Source organism: Cnephaeus nilssonii, assembly GCF_951640355.1.
Source record: "Cnephaeus nilssonii genome assembly, chromosome: 9".
NCBI classification, from domain to species: Eukaryota; Metazoa; Chordata; class Mammalia; order Chiroptera; family Vespertilionidae; genus Cnephaeus; species Cnephaeus nilssonii.
The window spans coordinates 75,445,676-75,464,410 of NC_137080.1; the positions used below are offsets into that span (position 1 = coordinate 75,445,676).

The 18,735-nt window shown below is 35.7% G+C and overlaps 1 protein-coding gene across 5 annotated transcripts in view; it reads right to left on the reverse strand.

The window, feature by feature from the left end:
* TINAG (tubulointerstitial nephritis antigen) overlaps positions 1-18,735 on the reverse strand; it is an 81,187-nt gene that overhangs the window by 28,887 nt on the left and 33,565 nt on the right. For all 5 annotated transcript variants that reach the window (XM_079781076.1, XM_079781074.1, XM_079781075.1 and 2 more), the window contains 4 exons: positions 15,644-15,794; positions 13,406-13,586; positions 11,863-11,908; positions 7,510-7,633 (listed from right to left, as the gene is read on the reverse strand). In XM_079781076.1, coding sequence (XP_079637202.1) covers positions 7,510-7,633; positions 11,863-11,908; positions 13,406-13,586; positions 15,644-15,794 — 502 coding nt within the window. The remainder of the gene's footprint in view (positions 1-7,509; positions 7,634-11,862; positions 11,909-13,405; positions 13,587-15,643; positions 15,795-18,735) is intronic.

The following is an 18,735-nucleotide window of genomic DNA, read 5'->3' on the forward strand; positions in this document are numbered from 1 at the left end:
ACACACACACACACACACACACACACACACACACACACAGACAAATTAGCACCCAAATACGGGACACTGGATAAATTGTAATAGATTGGAGAGAGATACTTATGGAATAGAATCATAGTATAGAGAACACTGGCCAGGATAAATATCTCAAATACCAACCATATTGTTTTTATTTCAAGATACTTTTTTTTGCATATTTTAATATCTCTAAAATTGGAACCATCTAAAAATCAATGGACTTTCTCAGTTTAATGGGTAATATTTCCTTATTATTGTTGTATAAAATAATGCCAGTCTCATAATATGACATTTTTTATTCAATTAAATGTTTTTATAAGTCTAGTATCCATAATGGAGGTAAACAGAGGTTTTAGAAGGAGAAGAGGGAGGAGTAAAATAAAATTATTTATTAGGAGCAAATAAAACTTTGTTTTTATAAGTTGTTATCTACCTATCACAATCCTGTCCTTTATATATATATATATATATATATGGGAATATATAGCATTTATTACCTTATGCTGGAGTCAGTTGTGAATGTGTCTGCCTTATTCCCTAAACTCCTTAAGAGTAGGACTATGTAGTTATCCTCCTTCTATTTCCCAGTGCTTGGCATGTGATAGAACTTCAAATTCATTTGTTCAAGTAAGTGAAGTCTAATAGCGTTGTCTTCTACAGAAAGAGCAGCAAATAGAATGTATGTATTGCAATAAATTTGTAAGGTACTTGACAGGAGTATATTAAGCTCTCTGATAAGAAACATTAACTTACTTGGGCTATTTGATTACTCTCTAATTCACTGATGCATTAATTTTCTGCATGTAGTAATTACCAAATCAGGAATTACTAATGAAGAAATGAATTAAAATCTACTTCTCCAGGGCACCTAACAATGCCCAGGAGCCTAAAGTATTTCTGAAAAATAAACATATGCTCCAAGAGCAATTTTTCAGAATTAGCCGTGTTAATTGTCACACATGTGATATATATTTATAAAGGTCTCAATTTTCTAAATGTTTATAAAAACTAACACACTACTGCAACTGACACATTGAACGTGGAAAACAGATGGTGTCAGAGTGATTAAATGTAAACACACCCATATCTTGTACAATGCCAGCATGAACAAATTTAGTAGACTGAAGGTAACATAACCAGCATGGCTAAGTAGGTGGTAGAGATGATAAATGATCAGTTCTAATAAATCAAGAAAAAAAGACTCCACATCAATGTTGGCATTTTCAGTGTTCTCTGAATGATAGCAAAAATCATTTCAATCATCAAGTATATGGTGGAAAAAATTTTCCAATCAAGGGCATCACTAGAGAAGACAAAAACTGATAATGAAATATACATAAGAAGGAGAGGTTTAGAAGGAATGGGACTTTCAAAGTGAAGGAAAATAAAAAAAGAGATGAATTTCCAGTTACAGTGGCAGCATAAAGGCATTTTTATTCCATTCATCTTCCTGAAAAGTAACTAAACAAGAATTTAAAAAATAAAAATAAAACCAAATTTAAAACCTCAATACTTTCTGTCATTAGTGAACCAAGCAAACAGCTGTAATTCCAAATAACAACTGAGGAATAACAGAAAATACATTTTGTTCTCTACCAAAGCAAGAGTAGATGCTGAGAAACAACAGTACAAACCTTTCCCTCTATCTCCAACCTGAATAGGAAAAGTTTGCCCTTAAAAGTATGTAAGACAGTCCAGGAATATCCCCTAATGAGGATACAGCAATTGAACTATGTCAGTCTGTTCCCATACAACCCATGGGAGTTCCGCTGAGGAAGAATCACACTGGAAGCCCACTCGATTGTGAGAGTCCTGGCCAACCACCCAGGGGCAATGGTCAAAAGATAAAGCAAGGTGAAGCAGAGAAGAAAGGCAAAGAATCACACATGACAGCAAAGATACCTGCAAGGGCTCTATTGTGAGTCCCACCAAATGCTCCAGGCTATGCACGAAGGGAAGAGTTGATTTGGCCAGAATGGGTCCAAGAATTGCACACTTCAATCAAAGCTGAGGAGTGCTTCAGCTCTCTCCTCCAACTTCTGCTTACTCTATTTTTCAACAAAAAGCTGACCCATTTAAAGAAGAGTAGCAAATGAGAACTAGCATAGAACATGTGCTAAAAAGTTTATTCTTTGACTAGAGAAAGCATTAAGTATTTTTTAGATCAGCGTTGTATTAGGTGGTTTGGCTACATCAGTGAATATTACAGATGCCTGCTCTCATGGAGCTTCAATCTAGCAGGGAGGAAAGACAATATACTATTGACATACAAAGCTAATTAAATTAAACATGTGTTAGAAAGTAATAATCGTTATAAAAATTAATACATCATGTAAGAGGGATCAGAAATGCTGGAAGAGAGGGCAGTTAGCAGTATTAAATAAGACAGTCAGGGTAGCTACACTGAACAGATTAGATCTGAAAAAATACTCAATGAAAGCACAGAAACTAAGAAATTAGATGTCTGAAAGAACATTTTAACCACAGAGAAAGACCCAGATGTGTGGGTTCCTGAAACATTAAAGGAACTAAAGCAGGAAGAACAGGCACAGATGAACAGAAATTGAGATCAGAAAATTGATGAGGGTGCAGGCAGGCGGGTGGGGGAGTCCTCAGATCATGCAGGCCTTTGTAGGCCATTGTAAAGACCTTGGGTTTTGTTCCCATGGAACTGGGAAAGTAGTGCAGGGTTCTGAGTAAAGAAGTAACAAGATCTGGCTAGTGTTATAAAAGGAACACTCTCATTTCTCTGTTGAGAATAGACTTTTGAGGGCAAATAAAATGAAGGAAGACCCGTTAGAAGCTACTTAAGTAGTCCATGCACAAAATATTAGGTAATGGTAGGTCAGGCAAGAGTTGTGGCAGTTTGAATAGTAAAAACTGGTTAGACTCTGGATATAAGTTGAAATAACAGTTTCTGACACATTGAAAGTGAGTTTCAAGGAAAGGAATTTCAAGGATAATTTCCATGTTTTCAGCCAGAGCATATGGAAGGATGCTGTCATCAACTAAGATGGAGAAAGTTAGTGTTGCTCAGCAGGTGTAAAGGCAGGAATCAGGAGTTGAGTTTGGAAGTGCTGCATTTGATTCATTTATTAGGTACCCAAGTGGGGATGTCAAGAAGGCCATGGAATGCATAAGTTTATAGAGTTCAGGAGAGAGGTCTAGGCGGGAGATATACTAGTAAATTGAATTAGTGTCAGGTTTAGATGGTTCTCAAAGCCAGCATGAGCTCAGAGACTGATGAGTTCATCAGAGAATGAGTGAGCATAGAAGGGAGAAAAGACCTAAAACTGAGTATGGACACTCTAACATTAAGAAGTATAGAAGTACAGGGAGAAAAAAAACAACAAACTAGTAAAGAACACAGAAAAGTCACAGCCAGAAAAGAAAAACCAGCACGAAATGATGGGCAGGTGTACATTCTGACTGATGAATATCGCAATGTGGAGGTCATTTAATAACCTTGAAATAAGTATTTTTTTATGAACAGGAGCAGATAAATAAAAGTGTTTGGAAAGGTTTAAGAAAAAAAATGGATGGAAAAACATTAAAGAAAGTAAAGACAGACAAATCATGCGAGGAGTATGCTGTAAGAAAAGACCATGAATGGAGTGTGGAGAAGGAATCAAGGGAATGTTTTTATTATCATAATATCTGAGATATAATGGCATGCATGTATGTTGGTAGAAAAGGTTGATTATAAAGCAGAGAAAGGGAAATTGTTTCTGCATATTCTTAAATAGTGAAGAAGGTTGTTGTCCACACTATAGAGAGATTTAGGTGGGAGCATGGGTGCTTCATGTATGTAAAAAACAGAAGAAAGAATATGAGAAAGTGCATGCTGAGAGGTGGTAGGAGTGATACTTGAAGTTATTTCTGATGGCGTTAATTTATTTTGGTGAAATAGAATTCAAGATTATCAACTAAGAGCATGGGGGTAGAGGTATTGGGGATTCAAGACAAAAGAAAAGATTTTGAGATCATCACCTGGAATGGGACAGTAAACAGAATAAAAATCTAGAATATAATTGCCTGGCAGTATTAAGTAACTTCTTGAAATTTGTGGTTATAAATCAGAGTGAAACCAGCATACTTATTACTTTTTCTGGCAGTGTTCAGATGCACAACTACAGGTACAAAACAGGCTGATTTTAATGTAACCAGATTTGAGATTTTGCTAAGCCAATATGATGAATCAAGCAAGGGCAAAGGAGTCCAGGGCATGTATAAGTGATTGTAATGAATCACCACAGAATTTTAACTAAATAAGGAAGGGAGTGGCCTTCAAGGAGAAGAGAGAGGGTTAAGTGGTGGTCAGATTGAATGGAATAATTTATTGAAAGTATGTATGAGACTACAGGACAGCTGAGGTCAAAGTAGTAGAGGGAGTGGACTGGAAAGAGGAAGTGAGAGTGAAATGCATAGATAAGAGATTGACTTTCTTTTTATGTTTTTTAATCCTCACTGGAAGATATTTTTCCATTGATTTTTAGAGAGAGTAGAAGAGAGAGGGAAAGACAGAGAGAAATATTGATGTGAGAGAAACACGTCAATTGGTTGCCTCCTGCACATGCCCAGACCAGGAGCCTGCAACCTAGGTACATGCCCTTGACCGAAATTGAACCTGGGACCCTTAGGTCCCCAGGCCAATCCTCTTTCCACTGAGCAAAACCTACCAGGTTAACAGTTTTTTTTGTTTTTTTTAAGTCAGGCAAAAGACACATGAATACTATACAGCTCAAAAGGAACTATTTGGGGAAACTGGAGAAGTCAGACATAGACTCAAAGACCTTAAAAGACAACCAAAAGAAAGGGAAGAGAAAAAATGAAAAAACATTTCAGAGGCAAAAGCCCTTTGGAGAATGAATGCCAAATACTACAAAAAATATTCAGAGATAGATGGGACAGAGTAGACACAATCATATACAATGAAATAATAAAGAATTATAAGTATTATTAAAATATTAAAGCAGAAATAGAGGATCCAGTATATGTAAAATATATACTTTTTAAAATAAGTGAATAGAGCTAATTCAAGAAAAAAGATTAATATATGCATTTGAGTAGAAAAAATTATGTCACTTATAAGGAGACAAAACATCTGGATGGCCAGAGATTTTTCTGCAGGAAAACTTAATGCCAGAAACTCTGGAGCACTATTTAGAAAGTTTTAAAGGTTCTAAAATCCCAGGATTTTACTCTTATTAAAGTTATTCCTGAATAGAAATAAAACAAATACTTTCATAAACGTGAAATTTGGGACCACAGGCATAAGAGCATGTCTTGATTAAAAGTAAAATAAATAATGAAAATTAAATTCAAGAACAGAAAAGCCAGCATCACTATTTGCTTATCGTTGACTTTATTAATATATAAGAAATTATAAACTATGTATATTATGGTTTCAGAGAAGAAGAAAAATTCTGTAATCCTTTGATATGTAAAAATAATATTACTAACATATATAAGGTATATGAGAGGAACTAAGGTAGGAAAAGTGTAAGAATGAGAAATTTCTTCATCTTGTCTGTTAATAAAACAATATAATATGAAATTGAAATATGAAGTTAAAAATAGATTATTAATCTAACCACTAATTCTTTTACTATAATTTTCTCTTAAGAATAAAATGTTCTTTTAGAAACTAACAATTTACTTGTCTTAAATTCAAGTAAAATGAACCTGAATATTAGTATTTTAAAATGCTACTATCCCATATTATCTTTCTATTTTTTTTATTTGTCTCTCTAACTTTTCAGGAGATGAGAGAGAGAGAGAGAGAGAGACTTATGTGACATGATTTCACCAACTGTTAATAATGATTTGGGGAAATTTAATATGACTTAAAGTAAAATACCCAGTGTTTAAAAGAATATTGAAAATTTGGTATTCTTATACACTACTGATGAAAAAGTTAGCAAACATTTTGTTGCCATAAAATTTTAAATACTTTAGTATCTCATTTTCCTGTTAAATACATCTAGTGATTTATCTAGCCATCTTTCTCTATAGCTATATAATTAGGAGACATATAAAACTACTCCAAATTCTAGAGCCACTTAATCACTGAATAGTGAAATTACCTATTCTACATTAACTTGAAATGTATTTCAATTCTAAAGATGCACATATTTTCACATCCTTGAAATCAAGAAAAGCCCTAAAATCAGTAGTTTTTTACATTCAATAAAAAGTAATTTTATAGTGGAAATACCAGAGTATTTATATATATAAAGACACAGGGGCTGTCATGACCGAAACAACTGAACAACAACTGAACAGGCTGCATGGCGCGACCAGGCCAGCAGGGGGGTTAGTGAGGGACGACCAAATGACTGAGCAGCAGTCTGTGTGGAGCGACCAGGCCGGTGGGGGGGGGGGGCATTTCGGGACAACCAGGCCAGCTGGGGGGGCAGTTGGGGGCAACCAGGCTGGCAGGGGGGCAGTTAGGGGTGATCAGGTCAGCAGGCAGAGGTGGTTAGGGGTGATCAGGCGGGCAGGGGGAGTAGTTAGGGATGACCAGGCCAGCAGGAAGGGAATGTGGGGGGAAACAGGCTGACAGGGAGGGCAGTCAGGGCGACCAGGCCAGCAGGGGTGGCAGTAAGGGGCAACTGTGTGGGCAGGGGGGCAGTTAGGGGCAACCAGGCCAGCGGGGGGGGGGGGGGCAGTTGGCAGCAGGGGTGGGCAGTTGGGGGAGACCAGGCTGGCAGGGGAAGCAGTTAGGGGCGATCAGGTCGGCAGGCAGAGGTAGGCAGGCAGATGATTAGTTAGAAGCCACCAGTCCTGGATTGTGAGAGGGATGTCCAACTGCCGGTTTAGGCCCAATCCCCGGGCCTAAACCAGCAATCAGACATCCCCCAAGGTGTCCCAGATTGGAGAGGGTGCAGGCTTGGCTGAGGGGACCCTCCCTCCCCCCCCCCCCCCCCGTGCATGAATTTTGTGCACCAGGCCTCTAGTTTCAACTAAAGGAGGTATGATGATTAAAGAGACATCATAGGGGATAACTGTTCTACATACCTTGGAATTGACTCAGAGAGTTTCAAAGATCAGTAAGGAGAAGGTAATGATTTGGTTGTAGCAGAGGTTGCTTGTATGTGGGTTCATTCAGATGAGAAAAGTGAGGGTTTGGGATGGAAACAAAACAAAATGATTCCCAAAATCTTTTCAGTAGCATTTCATTTGAATTGGAGTGAGACATTATGAGAACAGACTTGCAATAATACATTTCCCTTGCCCTTGGAACAGATTCTTAGGATACATTAGTAATAGGTGAGAGACAGGAAATGGCCTTTTTTTTAAACATAATTTTAAGTTAACTTTTCACTGAATTTTAAATTAATAACTAAGGATTATTAAGGCTTAGATAATTTTTAATTTATATCAGACTCTCTCAATACAAAGCGGAATTTTGGTACCAAAATGCACTACATACACTTTCTTTTACTTTCATTCTTTAACAGCATTAAAGATTTTTAAGAATTGCCTTACCCAGTGAGTTTGATTGCATGTGTCCGAAGCTTTCGATATTTTTCTGATTCTTCATTTGTACTGGTCACATGTCTATATATTCCTGACTTATAATGGAAGAAATCCTCATGGACTTGCATTATGGCTAAAATAAAACCCAATAGGAAAAACGACACAGTTAAAACATTAACTGTATAAACCTTCAGAAATTCTTACAAAACAACCAACGGGTAAGTTGCCAGAATAGAATGTAAGAAGCAATCTTGTAATACAGGCTAATTTTGATTCCTGCTTAACCTTTTGCACTTGGATGTCGAGTGTGACTCTACATGGTTAGCATTAGAATAAAGGAATCGAGAAAAAAGCAAGCGAGTGCAAAGGGTTAATTAAGTTGGTTGCAATATTTTTTTTTTGTAGTTGAACTTATTGGGATGACATCCTATAAAATAAAAGCCTAATATGCAAATCGACTGAACGGCAGAATGACCAGTCGCTATGATGCACACTGACCACCAGGGGGCAGATGCTCAATTCAGGAGCTGCCCCCAGCCCGCAGGCCCCAGGCCATCCAAGGCAGGTGCCAGTGGGGTCCCCCAAACAGAGGGAGGCGACCAGTGGTGGGGGGCGAGGCCAGCAAGCAGGCAAAGCCAGACTGGCCAAGGCGGGTGCCAGTGGGGGCCCCCTGATCACCCACCAGTTGCCCCACATATCAGCCTTGATTGCCGGCCAGGCCTAGGGACCCTACCTGTGCATGAATTTCATGCACCAGGCCTCTAGTTGGTTAATAAAATTATATAGGTTTCAGGTACACAATTCCATAATATATCATCTGTATATTGTATTGTGTGTTCACCAAACCAATTCAAGTCTCCCTCCATCACCATTTATCCTCCTTTTATCCTAATTTGCCTCCTCCCTCCAACCTTCTTTCCTTCTGGTATCACCATTCTATGGACTGTCCATGAGTTTGTTTGTTTTTTTGTTTGCTTATTTTGTGTTTTTGCTTAATCCCTTCACCTTTTTCACCTGGCACCCCTCCCCCTTCCCCTCTGACCTTTGTCAGTCTGTTCTCTGTATTTATGAGTCTGTTTCTATTTTGTTTGTTAGTTTATTTGGAGAGTGTTATGCTAAGTGAAATAAGCCAGTCAGAGAAAGACAAGTACCTTATGATTTCACTTACATGTGGCTGCAATATTTTCTTCTTCTAACAACAACTTTTAGCTGTTTGAGGGTTACTTAAATTCACATTTTACCTTTAAAACACCAGGTATTCTTAATTGACAGAGGCACTATTACCAGAAATTGAGTCTTTTCAGTGAAGGACCTCTGCACTTGGCTAGTGATTTGCGATTTCTCCATTAACCTTATGCTTCACCACAAGCCTCTTAAAACTCCAATTAAGCTAGCAGCACAGGGTGAGTCTGGCAAACCAGGTTTAAAGTAATTGTCCTTAATCCTTAGAAATAAATACAAATCTTTCCTTGGTGAGCTTGAATAGAAAGCAAACCCTTAGCAAAAGAATATTCTGACAATATTCCAGCCTCCCAGCTCTGGAGAGCTGAGCCAATGTTGTATTCTTTAGAAAGTAAGAGCTTATGCTTCATAAAGCTCTCCTTCATTTCCTCACCTAGATTACTTCTTTTCTGTATTGTGGGCTTTGTTGAAGGGCTTAGGAAATTCAGAATGAAGACTTTAAACTTCTAGAAGATGCGTACTGAAAATATTTTTAGTTGGGACAAGATAAACCCCCTTCATAACTATGTACCCTACTTGTCTATCTTAGTTTGACATGCATTTTATATAGCATAGGCATTTGATAGCTACTAAAATGAAGCTTCTATTCCAAAGTCAAATATAACTTTTTAATGTTCCATTTTTATTTTATTTTTAATGTTCCATGCCTTTTCTGATGCTGTTCAAATATTCTAAAAGAGGTTAAATTTTCTTTACCAACTTTAAAACACATTCCCATAGGTTTTTAAAAATTTATATAACTGTAATCTATGCAGATCTTTGTTATTGCTCTATTTCCATAACCTAAACTTATTTTTCATTTTACATATTTTAGAAAAATGCTCACAGTGTTAGTCAGCATTCTGTTGCCTTTTACATCCTTTTGTATTGAGACTGGGGGAAATGCAACAATGGAAGACATCACTTTGAATCTACAGCAAGATGCGTCAATCAGCATTTATAAAAATGGGAAGATATTGCAAGCGTTTTTCCTTTTTTATAGAACCACTAGAGGCCCAGTGCACAAATTTGTGCACATTAAAAGGAAATTAATTAGAAGAAATACTTTAGAGGCTGGGGAAGGACCATAGGAGATTGGCTGGCGGGGAAGGGACCGTGGGAGGGCTCCAGGACATGTCAGGCCCATCTAGCCCAGTCTTGATCAGCCAGACCCCAGCAGCAATTTAACCTACCAGTCAGAGCGTCTGCCCCCTGGTGGTCAGTGCACATCATAGCGACTGGTCAAACGGTCGAGGGAATGGTCAGACACTTAGCATATTAGGCTTTTATTATATAGGATTAGCTTCTGTTGCTTTTCCAAACTCTGTTAACTATCATGGATAAAACACTCTTCATTGCAGAAAAACACTGCCAACTAAAGAAACATGGGTGAGAAGCCATCACAATGAATGTGAAGGCAGCTCCTTCCTTCCATTTCTGACACCAAAACAGACTTGATGAAGCCACAGACATCTAACTATAAAAGTTACTGTAGTAAGATTTTATTTTGAACCTTCAGCAAACTTATGCAGAATTATCATATGCTTGAGGGCAGGACAAGCTCTCCTTCACTGCTCTCTGTCTCTCACTCCCGGCTCAGGCTGGCAGGAGATAGCTTCTCAACAAACATTTTGTTCAATGGGGGTTGAATACTTTGCCTTCCAACTTTATTATTTTGAAATTTTATCTCTTTACTTTTGATTTGTTGTGTGAAATTCATGAACATTTAACTGTATGACCATACAAGAAACCTAAGGTGTTCTGTTTTAAATAATTATGATCTCAATTTTTTTTACATAGAGAGAGAACTTATAACAGTACTTATGATCTGAAGATTCAGAGATGGTTAGGTAACTTGCCTAAGGTCATTTAAGTAGCCAATGTCAAATTTGTATTTTTAAATTCATCCTTGATTTCAAATGAATGTGCTCCTTCAAATTTGTCACACAAACTCCACTTATTTGATATATTTAAATTATACATGTATTGCCCTTCTCCTATAAGAACCAACAAAAATGACACCATTGTAAAGAGAAAAAAAATTTCTTTTCATTGGTTTCAGGTTTTGCTTAAGACCCAAACATTTTAAAAACTAAAATATGTCCCAGGATATGCTTAGTGTAAGCTTCAGTTTCTCAATAAATAGTAAGTGATGATAACAATCAATACAAATTACTCCAACACAATTTTAAAATCCATGGTGCCTGCTAGATATTGAATCAATACTAATCAGGTCACCATTAACAAAAACAAGAACTGGCCAATAGTTCTTTAGGTGTATATCAAATATTTTAAATTTAAGCTTTGGTTTAATATATTTGGTTCATCCCAGTACATTGATAATATATTTTGGGCCTTTTATTGTTCACAACCTGTATTTCCATTTCACACTCACTAGATTTGTTCTTCATGCCCTTCAAAGAAATGTTTATTACAGAGAATATACACTGTGACTGTATATTTAGATATGTCATTGGTGAAAAATAAAATTCAATAGGTAAGCAGAGAAACTATGTATCAGAGATGATATCTTACAACTCAAAGTCAATGTACAGTAAGTTAGCATATTATTTTTTATTTACTGCTTACTATCTGTAACACAAATTGATAAAAATAGAAAGCCTTTTATAAAATATAAAATCCTACTGGCTTATTTGATTTGTTTTGAATTTATAGAAAAATCAGTGTATCTACTTTATTTCTACTGCTAAATCTTGATTTTTTTCATTCCATTTCCTGATCCATTTAAGCTGAAGGTGAAAAAATTTCTAATACTATGTATGAATTTTAAATAGGACTGAACAATTAAATGAGCTCCATCACTTAGCATTTTATGTTTGACTGCCTGCTTGGTTCATGATCATGTTGGAAGGATTTATCAAATTTTCATCAAATGTGTCATTAATATTTAAGAATTAAATCTATGGATGAATCTATTTTTTAAATAAAATGACAACTAATGAAGTTATTATGTGAGTGTATTTCCCATGATTGCCCTGACCTTAGAATTGTTGAACCATTATGAACACTCTAAAAGTCAAAATTTTCTTTCTTTTATTAAGCTTCTTTTGCATGAGCTAAACTGTAATGTTCTTTATTAAAGGAATAAATAACACACAACCATATTTCATCCAAGCATACCTTGAACTGGTCCATTGTGTATGATTTCTTTCATTATTTCAGTTTCCTAGAAGGAGAATTATCAATGAGCATTGTTATTGTTATCAGAGCATTCTAAACCCATTGTCTAGTATATAATGTCAGGTCTTGTACAATCAGTCTAGGAGTTAAACAATCCAATGTGCCTTGACCACCTGCCATTAATCAGGCTTTGAAATACCCACATGTGAAATGCCCCATTGATAAAGTTGCTAAAATAACATGCACCCATTTATTTCATTGACTGTAACACTGACAATAATGTTGGAATAGAGAAAAATAATTACTTTTTTATGGTCACAAAAAAATTAAGTTAAAGCCATGTTTAATCATTGGCTTTTAGTGCTATTTCCATTCTTTTGATTACAGGAGCCGTTCTAGATGCATGTTCAGTGGAGTTTCTCAGTGTAGATTTAACATACAAATGTTGCTACCTATTCTGTAATGCAGCCCTTAGTAAAGAGCCAGGTTATTCATTCATCCATTCATCTATTCACAGGTATCACAGAGTACATATCACCAAAACCCAGGAGAGAAACAAATATTGACCCTGAACCTATCGTCAATGTATTTACATTTTGGTAGAAGAGACAGACAGCAACATAAATAACTGCATTACAAAATGATAAGTTCTGTTACAGAGGCAAGCTCAAAGTGCCACAGATGCAAACAAGAAAGGGAAATTAATCCTACCTAGGAGGCAAGAAAACCTCACAGAGAAATTGAAGTTTTGACCTGGACCTTGACACATATGTGGGATTTTACCAGATGGAAATAGGTGGGAAAATCATTTGGGTAAGAGGAATCATCACTTGGCTAAGTAGAGAAGCATAAAAGCGCATGGTGTATCTAGGAAGCAGACAGTGGTCCTTATATCAGGAGCAGTATGAGTGGGTAGAGGGGTAGATGCTGGCCAGACAAAAGTCTGTAAAAGCAGCAGGTAAGAAACAAATCATGAAAGCCAGTATGTCGTGGTAAAAATATTGAACTGTATTTCACAGGTAACTGAAAGACAGTGAAGGTGAGATATTCTGAAAATGAGAAGGTCTGGGTAACACTGATACGATGGAATAAAATTTGCCAGTGCTTTTAACATGACAAACTAGAATCCAAGGGCATCTTTTGCCCATTACAGCTATGTCTACTTTAATTATTTTGTGGAGTAAGGCAAAGGATTGATAAAATGAGCTATGACCACAAATCAAAAGTCAGTAATAAAGGTTGGGTTTAGTTTTTACTTGTCAAGTATAGTAAGTAATTAAAACATAATTTAAAAACTCTATGTCCATGGGCATTTTTAAATGTAAGTCAAGCATCTATACTGCTCACATTATAAAGGTCAGAAATCATACCCAAACTGAAAATTTTTAATGGTCACTTTAAGAATACCAGAAATTATACCTGAAAACATAACATTATCTTAGAATGTAATAGGTTTAAATAGTTTTTAAATAGCTTTAATAACAGTAGAGCTATATATTTTTTAACAAGTAAACCACTGTTAATTCTTGACATTCAGACTTACATTAGAAGAGACTCTGTATGGAGGAGAGCATTGGTAGATCCTATTAGATTTCTCAATGTTGTTGGGACATGGCTTTGTGGCATGCCGTTTTCCCCGCCCATCAGACCTACTTGCCATGGCACAGGCATTATTGGTAGCATTTTGGTCCTTGAAAAGTGGATAGCATGCATGGGATACCAGTCTATCAGAAACAAGCAAAGAAGTAAACGTAATACTTAGGAAAATGCTGTAACACCCTATCTATGTGCAACTTTACTGAATTGAACTTTCTGATGCTTACATGTGTAACTTTCAAAATGTTGACTGATTCTAAAAGAGCAGTTCACTAATGTTACACTCTCCTATGCCACCCTCTTGTTTCTTCATTATACTTTTTAAAATCTTGCTTCAATCCACTTTAATAAATAACTCTAGCTACATTATAGAATTTCCCAAGGATGAAAAGTGACTGTCAATAAAATCCGTGCTGATATTAATAGGGGAATTACTTCATTCTGCATCTATAATTATAATTCAGAAGAGCCAAGTTTAATGTAAAAAAAGACAATACATTTTATTATATTTAGATGGGATACTCTGATAAAGCATATGTTTATGTAAGGATATTTTTACATTTTTATTAAGTTATAGATAACTTCTCATAAGACTTCAACTATTATTTGTGGTTCATGATACTTTGATGAAATAGTATGCGCTAATATAATTTTTAAAGTTAATAAAGTAGGAAGTTATCTGAATTACACAAAAGATAAAGAAAACAATTTTAATCTCTAATTTTGAAACTGAACATAAAACAGTACAAATTATTTGGCCCCAAATCTAACATAATTCATTGAGTAGAGAAGCAGATGGTAAGGAAAATAAAACAATTGATTTTATAGATATTCAATGTTTAATTGGCCATATAAGTATACAATCGGATTAGTTCAAGAAAATTCAATAATGTTCAATAGATTAAGAAAGTCTGGGCAAAGACAGTAATGAAAGCAAAGCCATTAAAAACCTAACCACTTCAAAAAGACAACTTGTATTAAATGGGATAATAAGTGCAATCCATTGAATTGTGTTGCCCCAATTTCACATATTAAAGCCCAAATCCCCAATTTGAAGGTATTTGGACATGGGACTTTCCAGAAATAATTAGCTATAAAAGAGGTAAAGAGAGTGGGGTTCATAATGAGATTAGTGTTTATATAAGATGAGGAGCAGACAGGAGAACTCTCTCTGTCCTGTGGAAACATAGTGAGAAGGTAAGCCAGGAAGAGGGCTCTTTCCAAAAACTGAATTGGCTACACCTTGATCTTGGGCTTCTCAGTCTCCAGAACTCTGAGAAATTAACGCTTATTGTCTAAGATACCCAGTTTATGGTATTTTGTTATGTTAACCTAAGCAGACTAACACAATGAGATTTAATTGGGTCTCAATGATCATTTGTATTTTTAACACCTAAAGAACTTTAATTTTTATTATAATGCAAAACAGAAGCCAAACAAGCACTCATACATCAGAAGAGTATCAGCCCAAATAGTCCATTAGTCCATTCTAAGCACTATCTTACTAGGCAAAATATGTGAAAAGAAATTTTTAAAAGAAATTTATTGCCACTCATCAATATCTGACCCCCACTCTTTCATAGCATGTCCAGAGTACTCAGTGAATGAGGAAAGAAAAAGGTGAGAAGTACATATGTCTACTACTAGATATCACCTGCAGTTTACATAGCCAAATAATTCAGCTCTTAAGTAGATGAGCTCTTAAAGTAGGTTATCAGAGTACATGAGAGTAATAAAAACTGCCTTTTATCATCAAATGGAATGGAGACAAGTAATGATATTGATGAATAGAGGCAACTGTAAATTACTTCTTTATTTTATTCATCTGATTCTAAACCTGATTTATCTGACATCTATTCATCTACCTAGGTAATTGAAAGGTTCAACAGAGGTATCAATGATATCAATTACTCTATCTCTCCATTTGGCTCAGAGCAACAAAGAAGGCAATGTTTATTTGAGTCTTTCTACTAATTTAGCTAGAAAGCATACACTCTTCAAATAATTATTTATAATAGTTTATAAACTCAGCAGATACCAAATGAAACATACATTTATATAGATGTAGCATATATATTTGTACATTTGGGGTAAAAAATTTGAATTACATATATTTTTTTTCCTTATTCTAACCTTAAGCAGCCCTCATAAGAATCCTAGAAATATATGTTGGGCAGCTATTTACCCACGTTTTCTCAGGTACCACCAAGCCCTATCGATGCTTCCACTGTTGCATCCATGGCGATTCTTGGGACAGCAAGAAATCAAATTCTGAGGAGACAGATTGGCTGTGTATAGACCCTTAGACTGAATTGCTATCCGATCAGCAGCCACACCTGTTTCAAATAAAATATTGATTAATATTCAAATGGCACATGGAATTTCTAATAATTTAAATACTCTTTTTATTTGAACACTAAACTCGTCTTCTAAAATTTATGTAATTTAAAATTAAGGGAAAATTGTATTAATATATTTATGTATTCCAATAAGTTCACTGTGTCATAATTTCAGCCATAAGTTTTATCTGATTTTGGTATTGCCCCATTGTCTTATCAATTTCAAAGACTTTTCTAGTTCCTTGTTTCTTTCATGTTCTATATACTTCTGAATTCTTCATTAAGAAATTTGTCAAATGAAACTCTTCATGGACCAAGGCTATATCTTACTGACATTTGTATCCCCTGCACCTAGAACAGTATCTTAAATATAGTCATGGATAAATATATATTTTTGAAATGAATGTAACTAAACTAAGGAAATGAGAAAAACTGATTATAGAAATATTAATTATAAATTCATCTATATTAATCTGATATATTGGAATAAATCAAATTTCTGGGTGTTTTAACTGGTATCTAGTTTAACTGCCTGAGACCATTCTTAAATTAATCCAGAATAATATGACTCTATCTGATAAAATATCTAAAAGTTACACAGCACACTTTTATGCTTATAATATTCTTAAAAATCACGATCCTAATCTTATTTCAATAGACATGGAATTCATATATGCCTTTTATTATTGAAACCTACAGTCTTTTGCTTAAATAATTTCCTAGCATGGCCATCATTAATCAATTTATCCCTTTTCCCAACGCATATTTATTGACCACCTACTAAATGACAGATGTTCTAAGCACTAGATATATGACAAGACACAAGAGAGTCATAACTAATCAACCAATTCCAGAAAACTACACATGTTTTCATTTTGATCATGCTACCATGATAAACTAATAGGAGCAATGAGATCATGAAAAAAATTGGGGAGGGTGCCACTTTGGTACACATTGTTTGTTGTTGCCTGGTCTAGTCTCAGTCCAGATGTTTAATCTCTTACTTTTAATGGAAGGCAGCAGAGTCATAGCCTTTCGTCTATCCATCCATTTTTCTAGAAAAAGTTATCATTTTTGCTCATTAAAACTGTCTGGGTACTGGAACCCCTCAAAATGCCAACTTAGATTTTTAAATAACTTACTTTAAAATAATTCATTTACATATGCATTTCTGTACATACGTGGTTTTTATGTAACTACAGCATATGCAAATTTTCATAGTAGAATTGCTGGCACATTTCAGATGCTCAATATGTGTTCCCAACTATTATTGTGTTAGGATATATTTCATAGGAACAAATGACATTATACTGCTATCCTCCTCTGCTATCCTCAAGAAAACAGTTCCCTACTTTGAAAAGAAAATAGAAATCCTTTGATGCTTTGATTTTCAGTACAAGGGTTCAGAATCAAATATAATTTTTTGAAATGTTAGCTATTCTTTGGCTCAGAATATACTTTACAATGTAGAGTAAAGAATATTCAAGGAGTCAGAAACTTGGCTTCAAGGATCATTTCTGCTTGGCTTTCGGCTCTGGGTGAGTCACTTTACCTATATGTGCCTCTTATAAAACCAAAGACTTAAAAAAGTTGACCTATAAGATTCTTTCTAGCCCCATGAATCTGGAGATTTCAACTAAAGGACAAATATTTTAAATTCAGATGGTATGCAATATGTTGCTCTTATGTAGACATTTTTGAATCTCAGTGAAGGTTTAATCCGAATTCACTAAACATACTTAGAAAAGGTCAGAAGATTAAAAAATGACTCAGTTCAGCAAATTGTTTTTCACTCTGTTTGAAGACTTTTATTGGGCTTTACCTCTGAGACACACACTATTATTTTCTCTGCTTATTTTATTCTGTCTCCAAATTTGCTCTGTGACTTGTATCATCCCCACCATTTCCAACTCCACATCTTCAGCCTCTGACATCTTGCTGGAATTTTATTTCACTGAATAACTACTGACTTATATATGTAAATACGAGAAGCCCAGTGTGCGAAATCGTGCGGCCCACCCATCCCCGCTCACACCCCCGCCCACCCGTGAGGGTCTTTGGTCGTTACGGCGTTAGGGCTACAGGCCTTTTATAATATAGATTTTAATGTCTTATTTATTCAATTTTATAGCTTATTTTAAACACAATTTTTGTCATTTTAACTACTACTTTCTGATAGAATTTTCTAGATCTTCACAAGAACATAGTTTCTTCTTTTCTTTATTTAACACATTAAAAAAAAAAAAAGTATCATCAGCCTGGTTTTCCATGCAGGACACACAGGACACAAAACTGTGTCCTCTGAAATCCAGAACGTGTTGAAAACGCTCTCTCCATTGTTTAGGGGACAAACGCAGACTTAGACCTGTACTGAGGCCTTCTGTGGGACTGTAACCTAGGGACCCCAAAACACACTGTCCAAATCAGCCAAGCAAGTTTACTCTCAGCATTTCACCACTAACATCTGTCCTAAGACATCTTCAGAAATACTGATCTAACCTAAAGTTAAAGCAGAATGCGTAGATATCACCTAGGAGGTGTAATACATTAACCACATGAATACAAAATGACAAATGACTTATCTGTTTAAATCTGTCCCATCCATCTGGAATAGGGCTTAAAGAGATCCCCATGTGGATCCCTACTGCAGTGAGGACAAACATCAGATAGTCAGGGAGCTAGCAGGCAGTAGCATACACAAAGGAAGCCACTCCAGAGATGACCGTGGCTATTGGCATTATTTCTAGAACAAACCAGCTGATACTTATACAATGAAGCAATATTATTTGCACAAAAATATCAGCACTTTTCTGTCCTAAGGAATGCTCCTCTTCAGAGTTGGCTTCTCTACGAGCCTATGTACTTATTTCACAATGCTCTCACAATGTTTTCGAGTACTCTTTTGGAATTACCTTTAAAGCTTAGAACATAGTTTCTT